The sequence below is a fragment of the Hemiscyllium ocellatum genome, chromosome 1 (assembly GCF_020745735.1).
Source record: "Hemiscyllium ocellatum isolate sHemOce1 chromosome 1, sHemOce1.pat.X.cur, whole genome shotgun sequence".
NCBI lineage: Eukaryota > Metazoa > Chordata > Chondrichthyes > Orectolobiformes > Hemiscylliidae > Hemiscyllium > Hemiscyllium ocellatum.
In genome coordinates, this window is record NC_083401.1 from 16,229,020 (window position 1) to 16,245,563 (window position 16,544).

A 16,544-nucleotide genomic window follows, 5' to 3' on the forward strand; every position below is an offset into this window, starting at 1 on the left:
AGGACATTTGCACACCTTTCACAGTGTCTCAAAACTGCTTTACAATCACAAAATACTTTATACAAGTTAGTGTCATAACATAAGAAATGTTGGTAAGCAATTTGTTCACAGCAAGCTTCCACAAAACAGTAATAATTTTTTTGTTGTTTGTTCAGGCCAGGACATCAAGAAGCACTACTGTGTTTTTTGAAATAATGCCAGGTATGCTTTACCCACAAACATGGGCAAGTTCAACAGCCCATCTGAAAGACTATCACTCTGACAGTGTTGCATTCTGTCGATATTTCACTCGGATTAGTAGTTCACAAGGCCATGAATCAATGCGTCACATCAGAGTATTTTAACAGACATTCAGCCCTTTTCACAGAGTCACCTTTCAGCACTTTCACAAATTGAAAATAAGCTTGTCGTTTATCAGATCTGAGAATTATTTTTTGATGAAGAGAAGAGGCTCACCATTGCAAGATTGGAGACTGTAATGGAGAAGAGCAAGAAACAGTGGTTAGATAATACCTTGCTTCATAACCTGCATCTGGCAGGAGAAACGAGGGGGGAAGGAAGGAGTGTGAGGTATTTGGTAAAGAGTAAATTTTGTCCAGAGGCAGTGCTGAGTCCTTATGACAATGCAAACTTGCACAATACCTAACAGGTGAATTTCAAATGTGAAAAATCTTAATGGCACAATATCAGTTCAGATTGTAACAAATAGCATCAGTAAACAACATTGGAGTACAATTGTGGCTTTTTTGCTTTCTTCAGAGATTCGAAAACGAACCACAGACAAGTAATATGCACATACAAGTTGGAACACAATCATTTACTAAGTTCAGTGAACCTAGTCAAAGGTGAGCAAGAACCAAGCACAACTTGTCAGTATTTCAGACAACCTACTCCGACATTTTATTACACGCCTCTGGAACAGTTGGGACTTGAACACTGACCCTCTGGTTCAGAGTTAGTGACACAACCACTGCACCATGAGAACGTAAGCATTATACGTACGATCATAGTTGGTAGAGTTTACTCAAGTTTAGTTACAAAGTTGGAGCAAGATTCCCACCAGCATAAATACTGTCAGTTTCAGCCTGGCTTACACAGTCATGTGGAAACAATAAGAAGATATTCAGCTCCTAGCAGCACACCCAGTCCTCACATCAAATGAAAATTGCACACTAAAAGTAGGTAGAGAATTCCGAGATGTTTAGTCACAGACATTAACTTTAACAGAAAACACCTGCCCATGACATATTTCACGTGGAGAGTTATTTAATAGATTCCACAAATATGCCATTCTACAAACACTTTGCAGTCCTTCCTGTTCGGCAAAATTTAATTAGCTTCACCTTAACGCTTTTCTCATCCAGTAGCTGCTCGTAGCATGCTGACTGTTCAAAGTGACTGTATCTTCCAAACCCATAACCATTTCCATCTAGAAGGACAAGGGCAGCAGGTACTTGGGAACACCACCCCCTGCAAATTCCCCTCCAAGCCACTCACCACTCTGACTTGGAAATATACTGCTGTTCCTTCACAGTTGTTGGGTCAAAATTCTGGAATTCCCTCCCGACAGACATTGTGGGTCAACCCACAGCAAGTGGACTGCAGCGATTCAAGAAGGCAAGCTCAGCACCACCTTCTCAAGGGCAAATAGGGATGGACTATCAATGCTGGCTGCCAGCGATGCCCAAGACCCACAAATGAATAAAAAAGAACAATGACATGCACAATTAAACACATCAACCTCACCTGTTCACCACTCAGGACATGACTGGATATCATTTTCCGTTTGAGCTTGTTTTATTTCAACGAAACTGGATTGGCTATTATAATCATCCCATCTGACCATGCTAACAGGTCAGAATTACAGAAATCCCACACACTGCACAAAGTTTCTGCAAATTCCATGATGCCATCCTTCATCAATTGAGGTATATCTCATTTTTACAGATAACAAATAAAGTGGTTCACCAGCCACAATACATAGGGCAAAGTCAAAGGATGACAATATTGTAGCGTCAAGGGTTGGTTGCCTTTTGGATGAGATATTATACCAATGATTTGGAGCTGCCGGTGTTGGACTGGGGTGTACAAAGTTAAAAATCACTTAAGTTATTGTCCAACAGGTTTGTTTGGAGGCACTAGCTTTTGGAGTGATGCTCCTTCATCCTTGACAAACCACCTGATGAAGGAGCAGCACTCCGAAAGCTAGTGCTTCCAAATAAACCTGTTGGACTATAACCTGGTGTTGGGTGATTTTTAATATTATACCAAGGATGACATCCAAGATTTCATGGCACTATTTTGCAAAGGAAAGAGATCAGCAGGTGACCTGCCTAATATTTATCCTTCAAACAAGGCCTAAAAAACTTTCCCTTAGTCACTGTTTAAAGGAGTTTGATGTGTGTCAGTTTATTGTCACATTTCCTACATGATTGGGAAACACTTTGGGTGGCCCATGGTCCAGGCGGATGCTACTGAAATAGAAGTTATTTCTTTTTATTCATCTCACTGTGACTGTAAAATCTTGCTTAGTATCAAATGATTGTTGCATGTGCTAACATTGCAAAAGAGGCTCTTCAAAAGGTAACTTGTTATGGAAAGCACACTGGGACATCTGAAGGAAGTGGAAGTTACTATGATAAAAAGGATTTGACTACAGCTTCTCTAACATGCTTTAAAAATACATACCAGCACATATCTGGTAGATTCAAAGCTGCCATCAGTCTCCACGTGAACTATGCCTGGAAGCTTCATGCCTCTACGGTATAAACTTATAAACCAAGGACAGAAAAAGCTGAAAATACAAGGCAGACCCATCGGCACCTGAAGACAAAAGACAGGTCAAGGTTTCAGGAGGTCACTAGTTGTCTGAACCTAAAACATTAAGCTGCCGTTTCCTTCACTAGACAAGAACAGCACTGAGCACAGGTCTAAGGGAGACAATGGGTGGCAAAGACACAATGCACCACTTACCCCCACACCCACCCCAAGAATTTAGACAGCTTTCTTGAGCACTTCTGCTCTTCTGTCAGGTTTCCAATGTTTGCCTTGATTTTTCCATACTTGGTCCTCTAATTTCATAGACCGGTGCAAAGAATAAAAATGGATAAGATTTTGAGAATGCCATAGAATCCCTACTGTGTTGACACAGGCTATTCGGCCCATCAAGTTCACACCAGCCCTAACAAAAAGCATCCCACCCAGATTCACCCCTCTACCCCACCCCTGCATTTCCCATGGCTAATCCACCCAGCCCACACATCCCTGGACACTATGGGCAATTTGGCATTGCCAATCCACCTAACCTGCACATCTTTGGACTGAGAGAGGAAACTCATGCAGGCACGGGGAGAATTTGTAAACTCCGAAGGCTGGAATTGAACCCAGGTCCCTGGCACTGGGAGGCAGTGCATGTAGTTGGCTTGATCACATCAATACAGCGATTAATGGTTGCGAGAAACAGCTCTGACAGTCAAACACTGACAAGTTTCTAACCACTTCAACTGTCACATATTTCCAACGATTCCTGTCATCATCTTGTCTCTAAATTGTATGACAGAGTTTGTAAGGATAGTACAGCTGCTACTTAAGGCAGACGTCCATGTTTTCAAGGAAGACAACGTATTCCTGCAGCATCTTTCATGACTTTCTGAGTTTGAAATGAGATCACTTTGATAATTTACAAAATGAGATGTAAGTTATAAGAAGCTCCACAAACACGAATACAACAATACTGGAAGCAACTGACTTGTAGTGATAGTCTGAAGCCATATTGGATGTGAAATATCATTTTGCTGTGATTTTTAGAGATGGTTGAGGTAAATATTGGTCAGGACACCAGAGAAAAATCCATTGCCTTTCTTTAAAACAGTGCCTTGGGATCATATGCATTCAGCTGAGGGCAGACAAGGTTTAGCATCTCCTATAGAAAGACAGCATCTCTGACAGTGCAGCCCCACCTTATTAAGACCATACGACATAGGAGCGGAAGTAAGGCCACTCGGCCCATCGAATCCACTCCGCCATTCAATTATGGCTGATGGGCATTTCAACTCCATTTATCCGCATTCTCCCTGTAGCCCTTAATTCCTTGTGACATCAAGAATTTATCAATCTCTGCCTTGAAGACATTTAGCGTCCCGGCCTCCACTGCACTCTGCGGTAATGAATTCCACAGGCCCACCACTCTCTGGCTGAAGAAATGTCTCCACATTTCTGTTCTGAATTTACCCCTTCTAATTCTAAGGCTGTGTCCACAGGTCCTAGTCTCCTCGCCTAATGGAAACAATTTCCTAGCGTCCACCCTTTCCAAGCCATGTATTATCTTGTAAGTTTCTATTACATCTCCCCTTAATCTTCTAAACTCCAATGAATACAATCCCAGGATCCTCTGCCATTCTTCGTATGTTATTACTGCACTGCAAGGTATAGCTAGAGTTAGCTATATTAAAACAAAGAAGAATCATAATGTTTTCTATTATTTTAATAAACATTCTCCCTTTTTACAATTCCATACACCAAAGTTTGTCCATCATCCATAAGGCAGAAGTCAAGGCTGTGATGGAATACTTCCCATTTGCCTGAGTGCAGCTCCAACAACAGTCAAGAAGCTTGATACCATTTACGACAAAGCAGCCCACTTTATTGGCACCACATGCTCAAACAAACAGTCACTTCCTCCACCCCAACATTCAGTAGTTTCAGTCTGCGTCATCGAAAAGATATATTGCAGAAAGTCACCAGGGTTCCTTAGAGAACAGCTTCCAAACCCATGACCTCTACTATCTTGAATGACAAGGGCAGCAGATACATGGGAAATATACCACCTGCTTGCTCATCTCCAAACCATTCACCATCCTGACTTGGAAATACAACATTCATGTCCCATAAATTAATTTTAAAAGTCCTCAACTTTTGTTCCATTTGTAAATTGAAAATAAATTGAACATTTACTGAAACGGAGATGATATTCTGAAATGAAAAGACTCTCAGTGCAGGACATTGCTCCTGTCATTATTTAACTTTGCCAATTAATTTTAACGATGTTTTAACGTGTGCCCACACTTGAAGAAGAACCGCTTAAGGACACTATCAGTCAGGATACTAGCAAGGACACGTTCCCCTCCAAGTTACTCAACGTCCTCCCAGAAACATGTTGCTTCACTGTTGCTAGTTTAAGATCCTGGAAACCCCCTCCCCAAAAGACTGCAGTGGGTCAAGGAGACAGGTAAAAACAATGACTGCAGATGCTGGAAACCAGATCCTGGATCAGTGGTGCTGGAAGAGCACAGCAGTTCAGGCAGCATCCGAGGTGCAGTAAAATCGACGTTTCGGGCAAAAGCCCTTCATCAGGAATAAAGGCAGTGAGCCTGAAGCGTGGAGAGATAAGCTAGAGGAGGGTGGGGGTGGAGGGAAAGTAGCATAGAGTACAATAGGTGAGTGGCGGGGGGAGATGAAGGTGATAGGTCAGGGAGGAGAGGGTGGAGTGGATAGGTGGAAAAGAAGATAGGCAGGTAGGACAAGTCATGGGGATAGTGCTGAGGTGGAAGTGTGGAACTAGGGTGAGGTGGGGGAAGGGGAAAATGAGGAAACTGTTGAAGACCAACATAGATGCCCTGGGGTTGAAGTGTTCCGAGGCAGAAGATGAGGCGTTCTTCCTCCAGGCATCTGGTGGTGGGGGAGCAGCAGTGAAGGAGGCCCAGGACCTCCATGTCCTCAGCAGAGTGGGAGGGGGAGTTGAAATGTTGGGTCACACGGCGGTGTGGTTGATTGGTGCGGGTGTCAAGGAGACAGTTTACCGCCACTGACTGAAGGATAACTCGGGCTGAGCAATAAATGCTAATGATGCCCACGTTCCATAAATGAACTGGAATTTTAAAAACTCAGCAGCTGTTGAAATAGTGCCAAGGACCCTTCACAACTACCTAAAAAAGGCAGAATGGGCTTTAGTTTAATGCGAGAAGCACAATTAAACATAAGACTGCAAAATGGTGTATGAACCCTCAAGGTATCAGTTAAAACTGCTTTGAGCTTTCACGATTTATAGCATTGTTTGACATGTGAAATCCAAATCCAATGCAGTACTTGGGATCTGCTGACACAAACAAGATTTCTACTAGCGCATGTGTTCTTTATTCTTGAATTATGGATGCTCATCCTGAGTGACGCTTAAGGTGGTGAAGAGCTGCTATTTTGCTCCAATGTTCCTCCAGTACCCATACACATACTACTGGAATGTAAGGAATAAAAGCTGGAGTGTGCGATCATTAAGCCTGCTTCTCTCTTCAATAGAATCTTGCTGGGTTTCTACATCAACTCCAGTTCACTATATCCTGGACTCACATTGTTTTAGACTTGAACATCTTCAATCACATAGCAACTACATCTCTATGAGGAAAAGAAGTGCAAAGGTTTACAATCCAGTGAATGAGAAAAGGCACTCATCTTCATCTTAAATGGGTGCCCCTTTATTCTAGGCTGTTCATCCTAATCAGCCTCTTAAACAAACTATCAGATTTAAGAATTTTATACATCTTAACGAGACCACTGCTTGTGTCTTTTTGAAACCCAGAATGCTGCCTTTACACATATTGGCACGGATCAGACTAAAATAAGTAGACAATGCGTGCACAACATGGAAGGCAATCAGGTAAAGTCAATACCTCAAAGAAAACTGTTGCCTTTCTCTGGAGACACTCAAAACTCAGGTACATTTCAGGAAAAGCGAGTTAAGTACATTTTTGAGAAATGTCCAGAAGGATTAGATTAGATAGTGTAAGGTAGGAGGTGGTTGCATGGTTAGATAAGCTGATAATCTGGCTCTGCAATGCACATTCCATGTAACATCTCCACTCTGTGCGATCGTCAGATATTTCTACCTTTTAAATTAAAGCTATTCTCTTTTCACTTTTTATCTTTCCCACCCAATCCTGGACAATCATCATTTAATGTCTAACTGTTAAAAAGTAAAGAAAAATTTTAAAAACCCTCAAAGCCCCATCTTATCCTTTTCAAATTTCAGTTTACAATAATTGAGGGAAAGGGAGGGGTGAGAAAAGCCTACCTTCTCAAAAGGCCATCTGGAAGAACACTGCTGACTAAAAACACATGAAGCCCAATAAATATCCTGAGAAACATTAAGCAGATGCCAAAAGGAGTATAGAGCACAAGAAGGGCAAGGATGAAGCCATCTGTCGGTAACCTGCAAATAGAAAAGAAACAGACACTCAGGAACATTGCATAAAATCTTCCAGGAAAGAAAGAAGGTGGTGACATTACTGGCAAATTAGTCTTGGAAGCCGAACGCCAGGAGAAGTTCCATCTCTACTACCAAGTACAAAATCCCTAATTTGGGTTTTCCAGTGAACCCAAACTAAATTCCATGTCTGGCCATGCATTTACTTCATTGTTACACTTATCCTCCAGTCATTCCAGTGTGATTACATTCCTGGGTAAAGACAGATTAAGATGTGAAAATGGGAAATTGTGATTCAGTCTTTCGCGAACCAAGTACTTCATTGTCCAGAGGTGAAACAGTCAGGGGACAGGGTCAAAAAGAGCTCAGCAGAATTTCGGTTAAATGTGAAAACAGACAGCAGGGAGAAAGAACATGCCCTGGAAATAAAGTATGTTAAAGTGCACCTACATAAATTGGTACCAAGTAGCATTTGGTCATATAGCTGGTCGGAATGGACGAGTTGGACCAAAGGGTCTGATTCCCTCCTGTATATCTCTCTGACTCTAGATTAAGAATCTGTGTGGACCCTGTGGCCAGTCAGAAGATGACAGTTGAAAAGTTTGCATGGACACTTTGAAGATTAGTGTGCTCAGCGCAGCTGGTTTGAGTATCAGTGTGATATGTTACAAGTCATTGAGATTAGAGTGAGGTTCAGTCGACTCGGTTTGAGGGTCAGTGAAGCCAGCTGGGAGGGCGGCGTGGCCAGCTGGGAGGGCGGCGTGGCCAGCTGGGAAGTCAGTGTGGACAGCTGGGAGGTCAGTGTGACCAGCTGGGAGGTCAGTGTGGCCAGCTGGGAGGTCAGTGTGGCCAGCTGGGAGGTCAGTGTGGTCAGTTGGAAGGTCAGTGTGGTCAGTTGGAAGGTCAGTGTGGCCAGCTGGGAGGTCAGTGTGGTCAGCTGGGAGGTCAGTGTGACCAGCTGGGAGGTCAGTGTGGTCAGCTGGGAGGTCAGTGTGGCCAGCTGGGAGGTCAGTGTGGTCAGTTGGAAGGTCAGTGTGGTCAGTTGGGAGGTCAGTGTGACCAGGTGGGAGGTCAGTGTGACCAGGTGGGAGGTCAGTGTGGCCAGCTGGAAGGTCAGTGTGGCCAGCTGGGAGGTCAGTGTGACCAGCTGGGAGGTCAGTGTGGCCAGCTGGGAGGTCAGTGTGGCCAGCTGGGAGGTCAGTGTGGCCAGCTGGGAGGTCAGTGTGACCAGCTGGGAGGTCAGTGTGGTCAGCTGGGAGGTCAGTGTGGCCAGCTGGGAGGTCAGTGTGACCAGCTGGGAGGTCAGTGTGGCCAGCTGGGAGGTCAGTGTGGTCAGCTGGGAGGTCAGTGTGGCCAGCTGGGAGGTCAGTGTGACCAGCTGGGAGGTCAGTGTGGCCAGCTGGGAGGTCAGTGTGGCCAGCTGGGAGGTCAGTGTGGTCAGCTGGGAGGTCAGTGTTATCCTGAGTGTCTCTCACCTTTTGAACTCCAGCAGTTGCTGCACCTTCGGCCTCTCCATTGCTCCGTGACTTCAGCTCAGGCCCCGATCCCAGCTTCTCCTACTCCCTGTCCCCCAAGAGAGCTGGAAACACTGCCAGTGCCTGTCTGTCCTCTCAGAGGCCGCACCGTCTGCTCTCTGCCACCATCTCTCCTTCTGTCTCGGCCTAGCTCCGGACCTCACCACATCGCCGCCATGTTAACAAAACTGACCGTGGCGTAACGGCATTGGGTCGGCAACACGCAGGCGCGGGTCCGCGCACAACCTGCAGGGAGATGTAGTCCACCGCCGTCATCATCTCGCGGCTGCGTCTCCACCAGAGAACTACAACTCCCAGCATGCACGCGGTGCGACCTGCCAGCACATTCACTCAGGTTCCCCTCGCCCGACAGAGGGTTCCGTTCAGTGCGCATGCGCTCCACAACTACTCTTTTTCACATGCCTCAACTTTTGCTTCTTGAAAGAGTCACAGGGCATGGAAACAGACCTTTTGGTCCAAGTTGACCATGCCAACCAGACATCCCAATCTGACCTGGTGCCATTTGCCAGCACCCAGCCCATATCCCTCTCGCCCCTTCCCGTTCATATACCCATCCAGATTCCTTTTAAATGCTGTAATTGTACCAGCCTCCACCACTTCCACTGGCAGCTCATTCCACACACGCACCGCACTCTGTGTAGAAAAGTTGCCCACTTGGGTCCTTTTCAAATCTTTTCCCCTCACACCTTAAACCTATGTCCTGTAGTTTTGGCATCTCCTTCTATGGGAAAATGACCTTGACTATTCACCCTGTCCATGCTCCTCATGATTTTGTTAACCTCTGTAAGGTTATACTTCAGCCTGCGACCTTCCAAATTCTCCAGTCCTGGCACCATCCTCGTAACTCTTTTCTTTCCCTCTGATTCTCCTCCAAAAACTTACCCATTACTGACATAAGGCTCACTAGTCTAGTTTATTGGCTTTTCTTTGCAGCCTTACATAAACAATGGCACCACATTAGCCAACCTTCATTCTTCTGGCAAATCACCCCTGGCTGTTGATAATATGAATATCTCAACAAAGGCAATATCTTCCCGAGCTTAGAGACAAAGTGTCCTACAGCACAGAAACAGACCCTGGATTCTGGATTAGTGGTGCTGAAAGCGCACAGCAGTTCAGACAGCATCCAAGGTGCAGCGAAATCGACGTTTCGGGCAAAAGCTCTTCATCAGGACCTCCAGCCCAACTCCTCCATGCTGATCAAGCTTCCCAAACTAATCTGGTACCACTTGCGTGCATTTGGCTCATAACCCTCTAAACTTTTCCTATTCATGTATCCATCCAAATGTCTTTTAAATGTTGGAACTATACCTGTATTTACCAATTCCTCTGGCAGTTCATTCTACATACAAACTACCCTCAGGTCCCTTTTAAATCTTTCTCCTCTAACCTTAAAAATATGCCCCCTCAGGGAGTTTTGAGTTCACCTAATCTAGGAAAAAGACCTTACTATTCACCTTATCTATGCCCCTCACAATTTTATAAACTTCTATAAGGTCACCCCTTACCTCTTACACTCCAATGAGAAAAGGCCCAGCTTATCCAGCATCTCCTTATAATTCAAACCTTCCAGTCCTGGCAACATCTGGCTCGGACATCCATAATTATTAAGTGCTTCAAAAGGTTAGTCATGGCTTACATCAACTCTAGCCTCCCAGTCCTCTTCGTTCCCATATAATTTGCCTGCCAGCGCAACATCCAGGGCTATCTGCTAGCTATATACTCATCACTGGAACATCAGGATAATAAGGATACGTTTGTCAGGCTTCTACTTAATGACTACAGCTCCACCTTCAACACGATAATCCCAATCAAACTCCAAAACTTGGATCTCTGATCCATCCTCTGCAACTTCCTGACATACAGACTGCAATCACTGAAAATAGGCAACAGCACCCTCCTCCACAACAATCCTCAACACCAGCACTCTGCAAGGAGGCATACTCAGCCCGCTACTGTACTCCCTGTACTGTCATGACTGTTTGGTAAAATTTCATCCAAACTCTATCTACAAGTTCGCTGACAACACCATTGGTGCAGGCCAGATATGAAACAATGAAGAGTCAGAATACAGAAAGAGATAGAGTGCTTGATGACTTGGTGTAAAGATAGTGATCTCTCCTTCAACGTCAGCAAAGCTAAAGAGCGGATCATTGACTTCATGAAGCGAGGAGGGCACAACCCTATCTACGTCAATGAAGCTAAGGTGGAGATGGTTGAGACCATCACGTTCCGAGGAATGATGATCACCAACAATCTGTTCTGGTCCACCTACGCTGATGCAACGGTCAAGAAGGCATAACAACACCTCTTCTTCCTAAGGAAATTCAGCATATTCATATGAATTCTAACCAACTGTTGTAGATGCACCATGGAAAACATTCTGTCTCGATGCAACGTGACTTGATATGGCAACTGCTCTGTCCAGGATCTTAAGAAACCACAAAGAGTTGTGAACACAGCCCAGTCCATCATGCAAGCTGACCTTCCATCCATTGACTCCACCTACACTTCTCACTGCCTCAGAAAGGCAGGCAACATCATCAAAGACCTTCCCCACCCAGTTATAATGTCTTCAAATGTCTTTCATCAGGCGGGAGATAGCAAAGCTTAAACAAACATACCAACAGGTTCAAGAACAGCTTCTTCCCCACTGTTATTCGACTTCTGAATGGACCTCTGAAATTTCAAATCTAATGTTGACCTTGCTTTTTGTGCTCGGAGAAATTGAGGACTGCAGATGCTGGAGATCAGTCGAGAATGTGTTGCTGGAAAAACACAGCATCCGACGAGTAGGAAAATCGATGTTTCAGGCATAAACCCTTTATCAGGAATGAGGTTGTGGGCCAAGGGCTTTTGTGCACCTTGTCTGCAGCCATTCAATCACTCTATGATCTTTATATGATTTGGTGATGCCGGTGTTGGACTGGGGTGTACAAAGTTAAAATTCACACAACACCAGGTTATAGTCCAACAGGTTTATTTGGAAGCATTAGCTTTCGGAGTGCTGCTCGTTCATCAGGTGGTTGTGGAGTATAAGATTGTAAATCACAGGATTTATAGCAAAAGTTTACAATGTGATGTAACTGAAATTATACATTGAAAAAGACCAGGATTGTTTGTTAAGTCTCTCATCTTTTAGAATGAACATGTTGGTTTCAGTTCTTTCATATGTAATTTGCAGAACATTTAAAAGTTACATTCTCAAGTGAATTTTAACAATTGGTGACATGTTGGCCCGATAATGCATTTAAGGTGTGAGGTATCCTGTGTGAGATATCTGTGCCACAATGGTCAGACTGATTCTAATCTAAAAAATGGATGCACAGAATCTTACATGGATTCATGCAGTTTTTGATCAAAGTGAAATGTAATTCTGCAAGTACAAATTCACCCCACAAACTTTGTGTGTGTGTGGTGGGGGGGGGGGGGGGGGGCGAGGTCATGAGTGTCTTTGAGAGAGTGTGTCTATGTATGTAAAGGGGTATGAAAGATGATAGACTTAACAAACAATCCAGGTCTTTTTCAATATATAATTTCAGTTACATTGCACTGTAAACCTTTGCTAAAAGTTCTGTGTCTTATGATCTTATACTCCATAACCACTCGACGAAGGAGCAGCACTCCGAAAGCTAGTGCTTCCAAATAAATTTGTTGAACTATAACCCGGTATTGTGTGATTTTTAACTTCGACCTTTATATGTTATGATTTGCACGATAAACAAACTTTTGATTATACCTGGGTACATGTGAAAATAATAAATCAAATCAAACAACCTGGTAAATCTTTTGTGAATCCACTCCAATTTAATAATATCCTTCCATTAGCAGGGCGACCACAAGTGTACACAGTAATCCAAAGTGGCCTCATCAACATCCTGTACAATCTCAACATGACATCCCAACTCCTATACTCAATGGTCTGAGCATTGTAGGTGAATGTGCTAAATGCTGTCTTAACCACCCTGTCTACCTGTGATGCAACTTTCAAAGAACCATGTACCTGAACACTAGGTCTCTCTGTTCGACAATACTACCCAGGCCTCTTCCATTAAATGTATAAATCCTGCCCTTATTTGTTGTACCGAAATGCAATACCTCACATTTATCCAAATTAAATCTATCTGCCACTCCTCAGTCCAATAGCCCAACTGTTCAAGATCCCTTTGTAATCTAAGACAACCTTCTTTACTGTCGATTACACCACCAATTTTGGTGTCAGCCGCAAACTTACTAACCATGCCTCCTGAAGTCACATCCAAATCATTTATGTAAATGACAAACAAAAGTAAATGCAGTGTTGATTCCTGTGGAACACAGTTGGTCACAGGCCTCCAGTCTGAAAAACAGTCCAAACCACAAATCTCTGTTTTCTACCATAAGGTGGAGGAACCGGTATTGGACTGGGTGCACAAAGGAAAAAATTCACACACATCATTTCAGTTGCATGATATTGTAATATTTTGCTATAAATTCTGTGTCTTATGGTCCTGTACCACGCTACCTGATGATGGAACAGCGCTCTGAAAGCTGTGCTTCCAATTAAACCTGTTGGTCTATAACTGGTATTGTGTGATTTTTAACTTCTACCATAAAGCCAATTTTATTTCGAATTGGTAAGCTTTCCCTGAATCCCATTTGATCTAACATTTGATCTAATTAGTTTACCTTAAAGAATTTTGCCAAAGGCTACACTAAAGTCCGTGTAGATAACATCTGCCATTGTGTCCTCATTTTCCTTTTGGTTCAGTCCTCAGAAAACTCAATCAAGATTGTGAAACATGATTTCCCACACACAAAGCTATGCTGACTATTCTTAATCAGTCTTGGCTTCTCCAAATGCATGTAAATCCTTTCTCTCAGAATTGCTTCCAACAACATATCTGATGTCAGCCTCACAAAGTCTATAGTTCCCAGGCTTCTCCTTATGGATTTTCTTAAACAATGGCACATTAGCCACCCTTCAGTTCCCTGACACCTCACCTGTGGCTGTAAATGATACAAATATGTCTATCTGGGCCACAAGATTTTCCTGCTCCTCGGATGCTGCCTGAACTGCTGTGCTTTTCCAGCACCAGTCTAACCTACACAATTTCTTCCCTAACTTCCCACAACAGCCTGGAATACATTTTATCAGGTCCTGAAGATTAATCTACATTCATGTTTTTTAAGACCTATAGTACTTCCTCTTCTGTAGTGTGGACTGTTGTCAAACATCAATATTTATTTCCAAGTTCTCTAGCCTCCACTTCTCAATAGTAAAAACCAGCGCAAAATATTTAATATCCCTCCCATCTCCTGAGGTTCAACACAAAGGTAACCTAATTGATTTTTAAGGGATTCTACTCCCTCACTCGTTGTTCTGTTGCTCTTAATGTATTTATAGAATCTTTTTGGATTACTTTAACCTTATCAGCCAAGGCTATCTCATATTCCATTTGCCCTCCTCATTTTGTTCTAAGAATGCCCCCTTACCACTTATACAATTCAACACATTTTCTTATCCCAGTTGTCTACACCTAATGTATGACTCCTTCTTACTCTGGCTTGAGAAGTTGGTGTCACCTGCAAACTTACTAACTGTACCTCTGATGCTCGCCCCCAAATCATTTATGTAAATGACAAAAAGTAGAGAACCCAGCACTGATCCTTGTGGCACTCCACTGATCGCAGGCCTCCAGTCTGAAAAACAACCCTCCACCACCACCTTTGAGCCAGTTCTGTATCCAAATGGCTCGTTCTCCCTGTATTCCGTGAGATCTAACCTTGCTAATCAGTCTCCCATGGGAAGCCTGTGTTGGAACTGTATGGGATAGTTTGATGAGGGATGTGGACAAGTACCATCCATGATAGTATCAGTATGATACTACAGCACATTACTTTTATGGAGATGAATTCCCATATTCCCATCCTCCATTGTTGTGTGGGACTATCACCACTCAAAATGGGGCAGACTTCAAACAGACCCAGCAACTTAATACAGGGTATCCACGAGGTGCTGTGGGCCATCAGCAGCAGGATAATTGTATTCAAATACAATTTGCAATCCTATATCGTACACTCAAATATTACCATAACAACAGGGAATTAAACCTAGTTCACTCAAGTACAAATGAATGAAGAGTGCAGATGGACATGTGGGAGCAGCACCAGACATGCCCAGAAATGAGGTCAACCTGATGAAGCTCCAAAACAGGACTTCTTAATGTTCATGGCATGTGGGCGGCACGGTGGTTAGCACTGCTGCCTCACAGCGCCTGAGACCCGGGTTCAATTCCCGACTCAGGCGACTGACTGTGTGGAGTTTGCACGTTCTCCCCGTGTCTGCGTGGGTTTCCTCCAGGTGCTCCGGTTTCCTCCCACAGTCCAAAGATGTGCGGGTCAGGTGAATTGGCTATGCTAAATTGCCCGTAGTGTTAGGTAAGGGGTAAACGTAGGGGTATGGGTGGGTTGCGCTTCGGTGGGTCGGTGTGGACTTGTTGGGCCGAAGGGCCTGTTTCCACACTGTAAGTAGTCTAATCTAATCTAAAAAAAAGTGTTATGAAAATGTGGGTGTACTGTACCTTTTAGAGAGTTAAAAGCTAGCAGAACTACCTGACAGCACCAAGTGTTCTGAATAAGGTACAATGTAATATGTGGTCCAGCTACTGGGTAGCTAGGGTAGCTGGTTGCCTGGAGACAATAAAAAAATTGAATTAGGCCAATCAGTGAAATTATACCCCCAAAAATACCAAATTCCAATCAAGTTTTAATTAAATATATTGATAATCTTAAAAAGCCAATGACACAATCTGATGCTTTGGGGGTATAAGACTGGGGAAAATTGACCAGTTGGGAAGAGAACAGCCATGCCACCAGCATGTAGAGATTGTCTGAAAATAACTCTCTTAAAGGTACCTTTATTGATCTGTGACTTTTAAAGCATAATCCCTAAGAAGACAAGAAGACAGAGGAAGATCCAAATAGAAGATTCGACAGCTGACTGGTTTTGAAAACTTGAATTTTTGATAAATCTTAATCGGGGTGTTTTATTGGCCTGGTATTATAGAAGGGAAGATAAAAGATAGGTTAGAGGAAGGAGTTGTAAATAGTGGTTAGTTAATTATTCTGTTATACTGTAAGAAATAAAATTGTTAATTTTTACTTTATGTAGTTCTTGGCCCCTCGAATTTTCTCAGATCACTGCACGGGATAAATCTTTTCTGTGTTGCTGGTGTAAATTAAGCAGGAGGTTTTGCCCCATGTCGTAACAAGAAGCAAGTGACAAACAGGGCTAAGTGATTCCTCAACCAACAAATCAGGTCTAACTAAATTCTTCAGTTCTGCCACATCCAGTTGCAAATGGTAGTGGACAAATAAACAACTCACTGGAGCGAGAGGCTCCACAAATATCCCCAACCAGTGCTTAGCTTCTGAGCGCGGGATCTGCCACTCATGGGCTCATGTGATGTGACTGGCTGCCTATTATTGTCTTCACTGCTCGCTAATCTTTTTTTTGTTTTAGCTGCCCTCGGGGCTCCTCCTCGGGGATGGGGCCCCACTTATCTCCATCCCCGCTCCACCTTGGGTGGTAGCACCGAAAGATGAGCCAAGTCCCATCAGTCAATGTCCAACATTGGAGAAAGCGCAGGACCCATACGGCGTGACCATCTCCAGCTCAGAGACAGTGAACATGAAAGTGAAGGTGGAAATAGGAAAGGAGCACATTGCAAGGAACCCGGGGACAATGTCGGATGGCGCCACCTGAGAGCAGAGAGGCTGAAGTCTACGGAAAGGGAGAGATTAACTTTTGAAGATGTTTCAGTTTCATAACA

General features: G+C 43.7%; 1 protein-coding gene across 2 annotated transcripts in view; it reads right to left on the reverse strand.

The window, feature by feature from the left end:
- Nucleotides 1-8,914, reverse strand: part of aup1 (AUP1 lipid droplet regulating VLDL assembly factor) — a 57,824-nt gene extending 48,910 nt beyond the window's left edge. The window contains exons 1-2 of one of the 2 annotated variants that reach the window (XM_060828200.1): nt 8,671-8,914; nt 7,064-7,201 (exon numbers count right to left, since the gene is read on the reverse strand). In XM_060828200.1, coding sequence (XP_060684183.1) covers nt 7,064-7,201; nt 8,671-8,711 — 179 coding nt within the window. In that variant the 5' untranslated portion in view covers nt 8,712-8,914. Of the gene's footprint in view, nt 1-2,688; nt 2,811-7,063; nt 7,202-8,670 lie in introns of those variants that run through there. The other variant, XM_060828209.1, reaches the window with a different exon arrangement.
- Between the last annotated feature and the right edge of the window lie 7,630 nt (nt 8,915-16,544).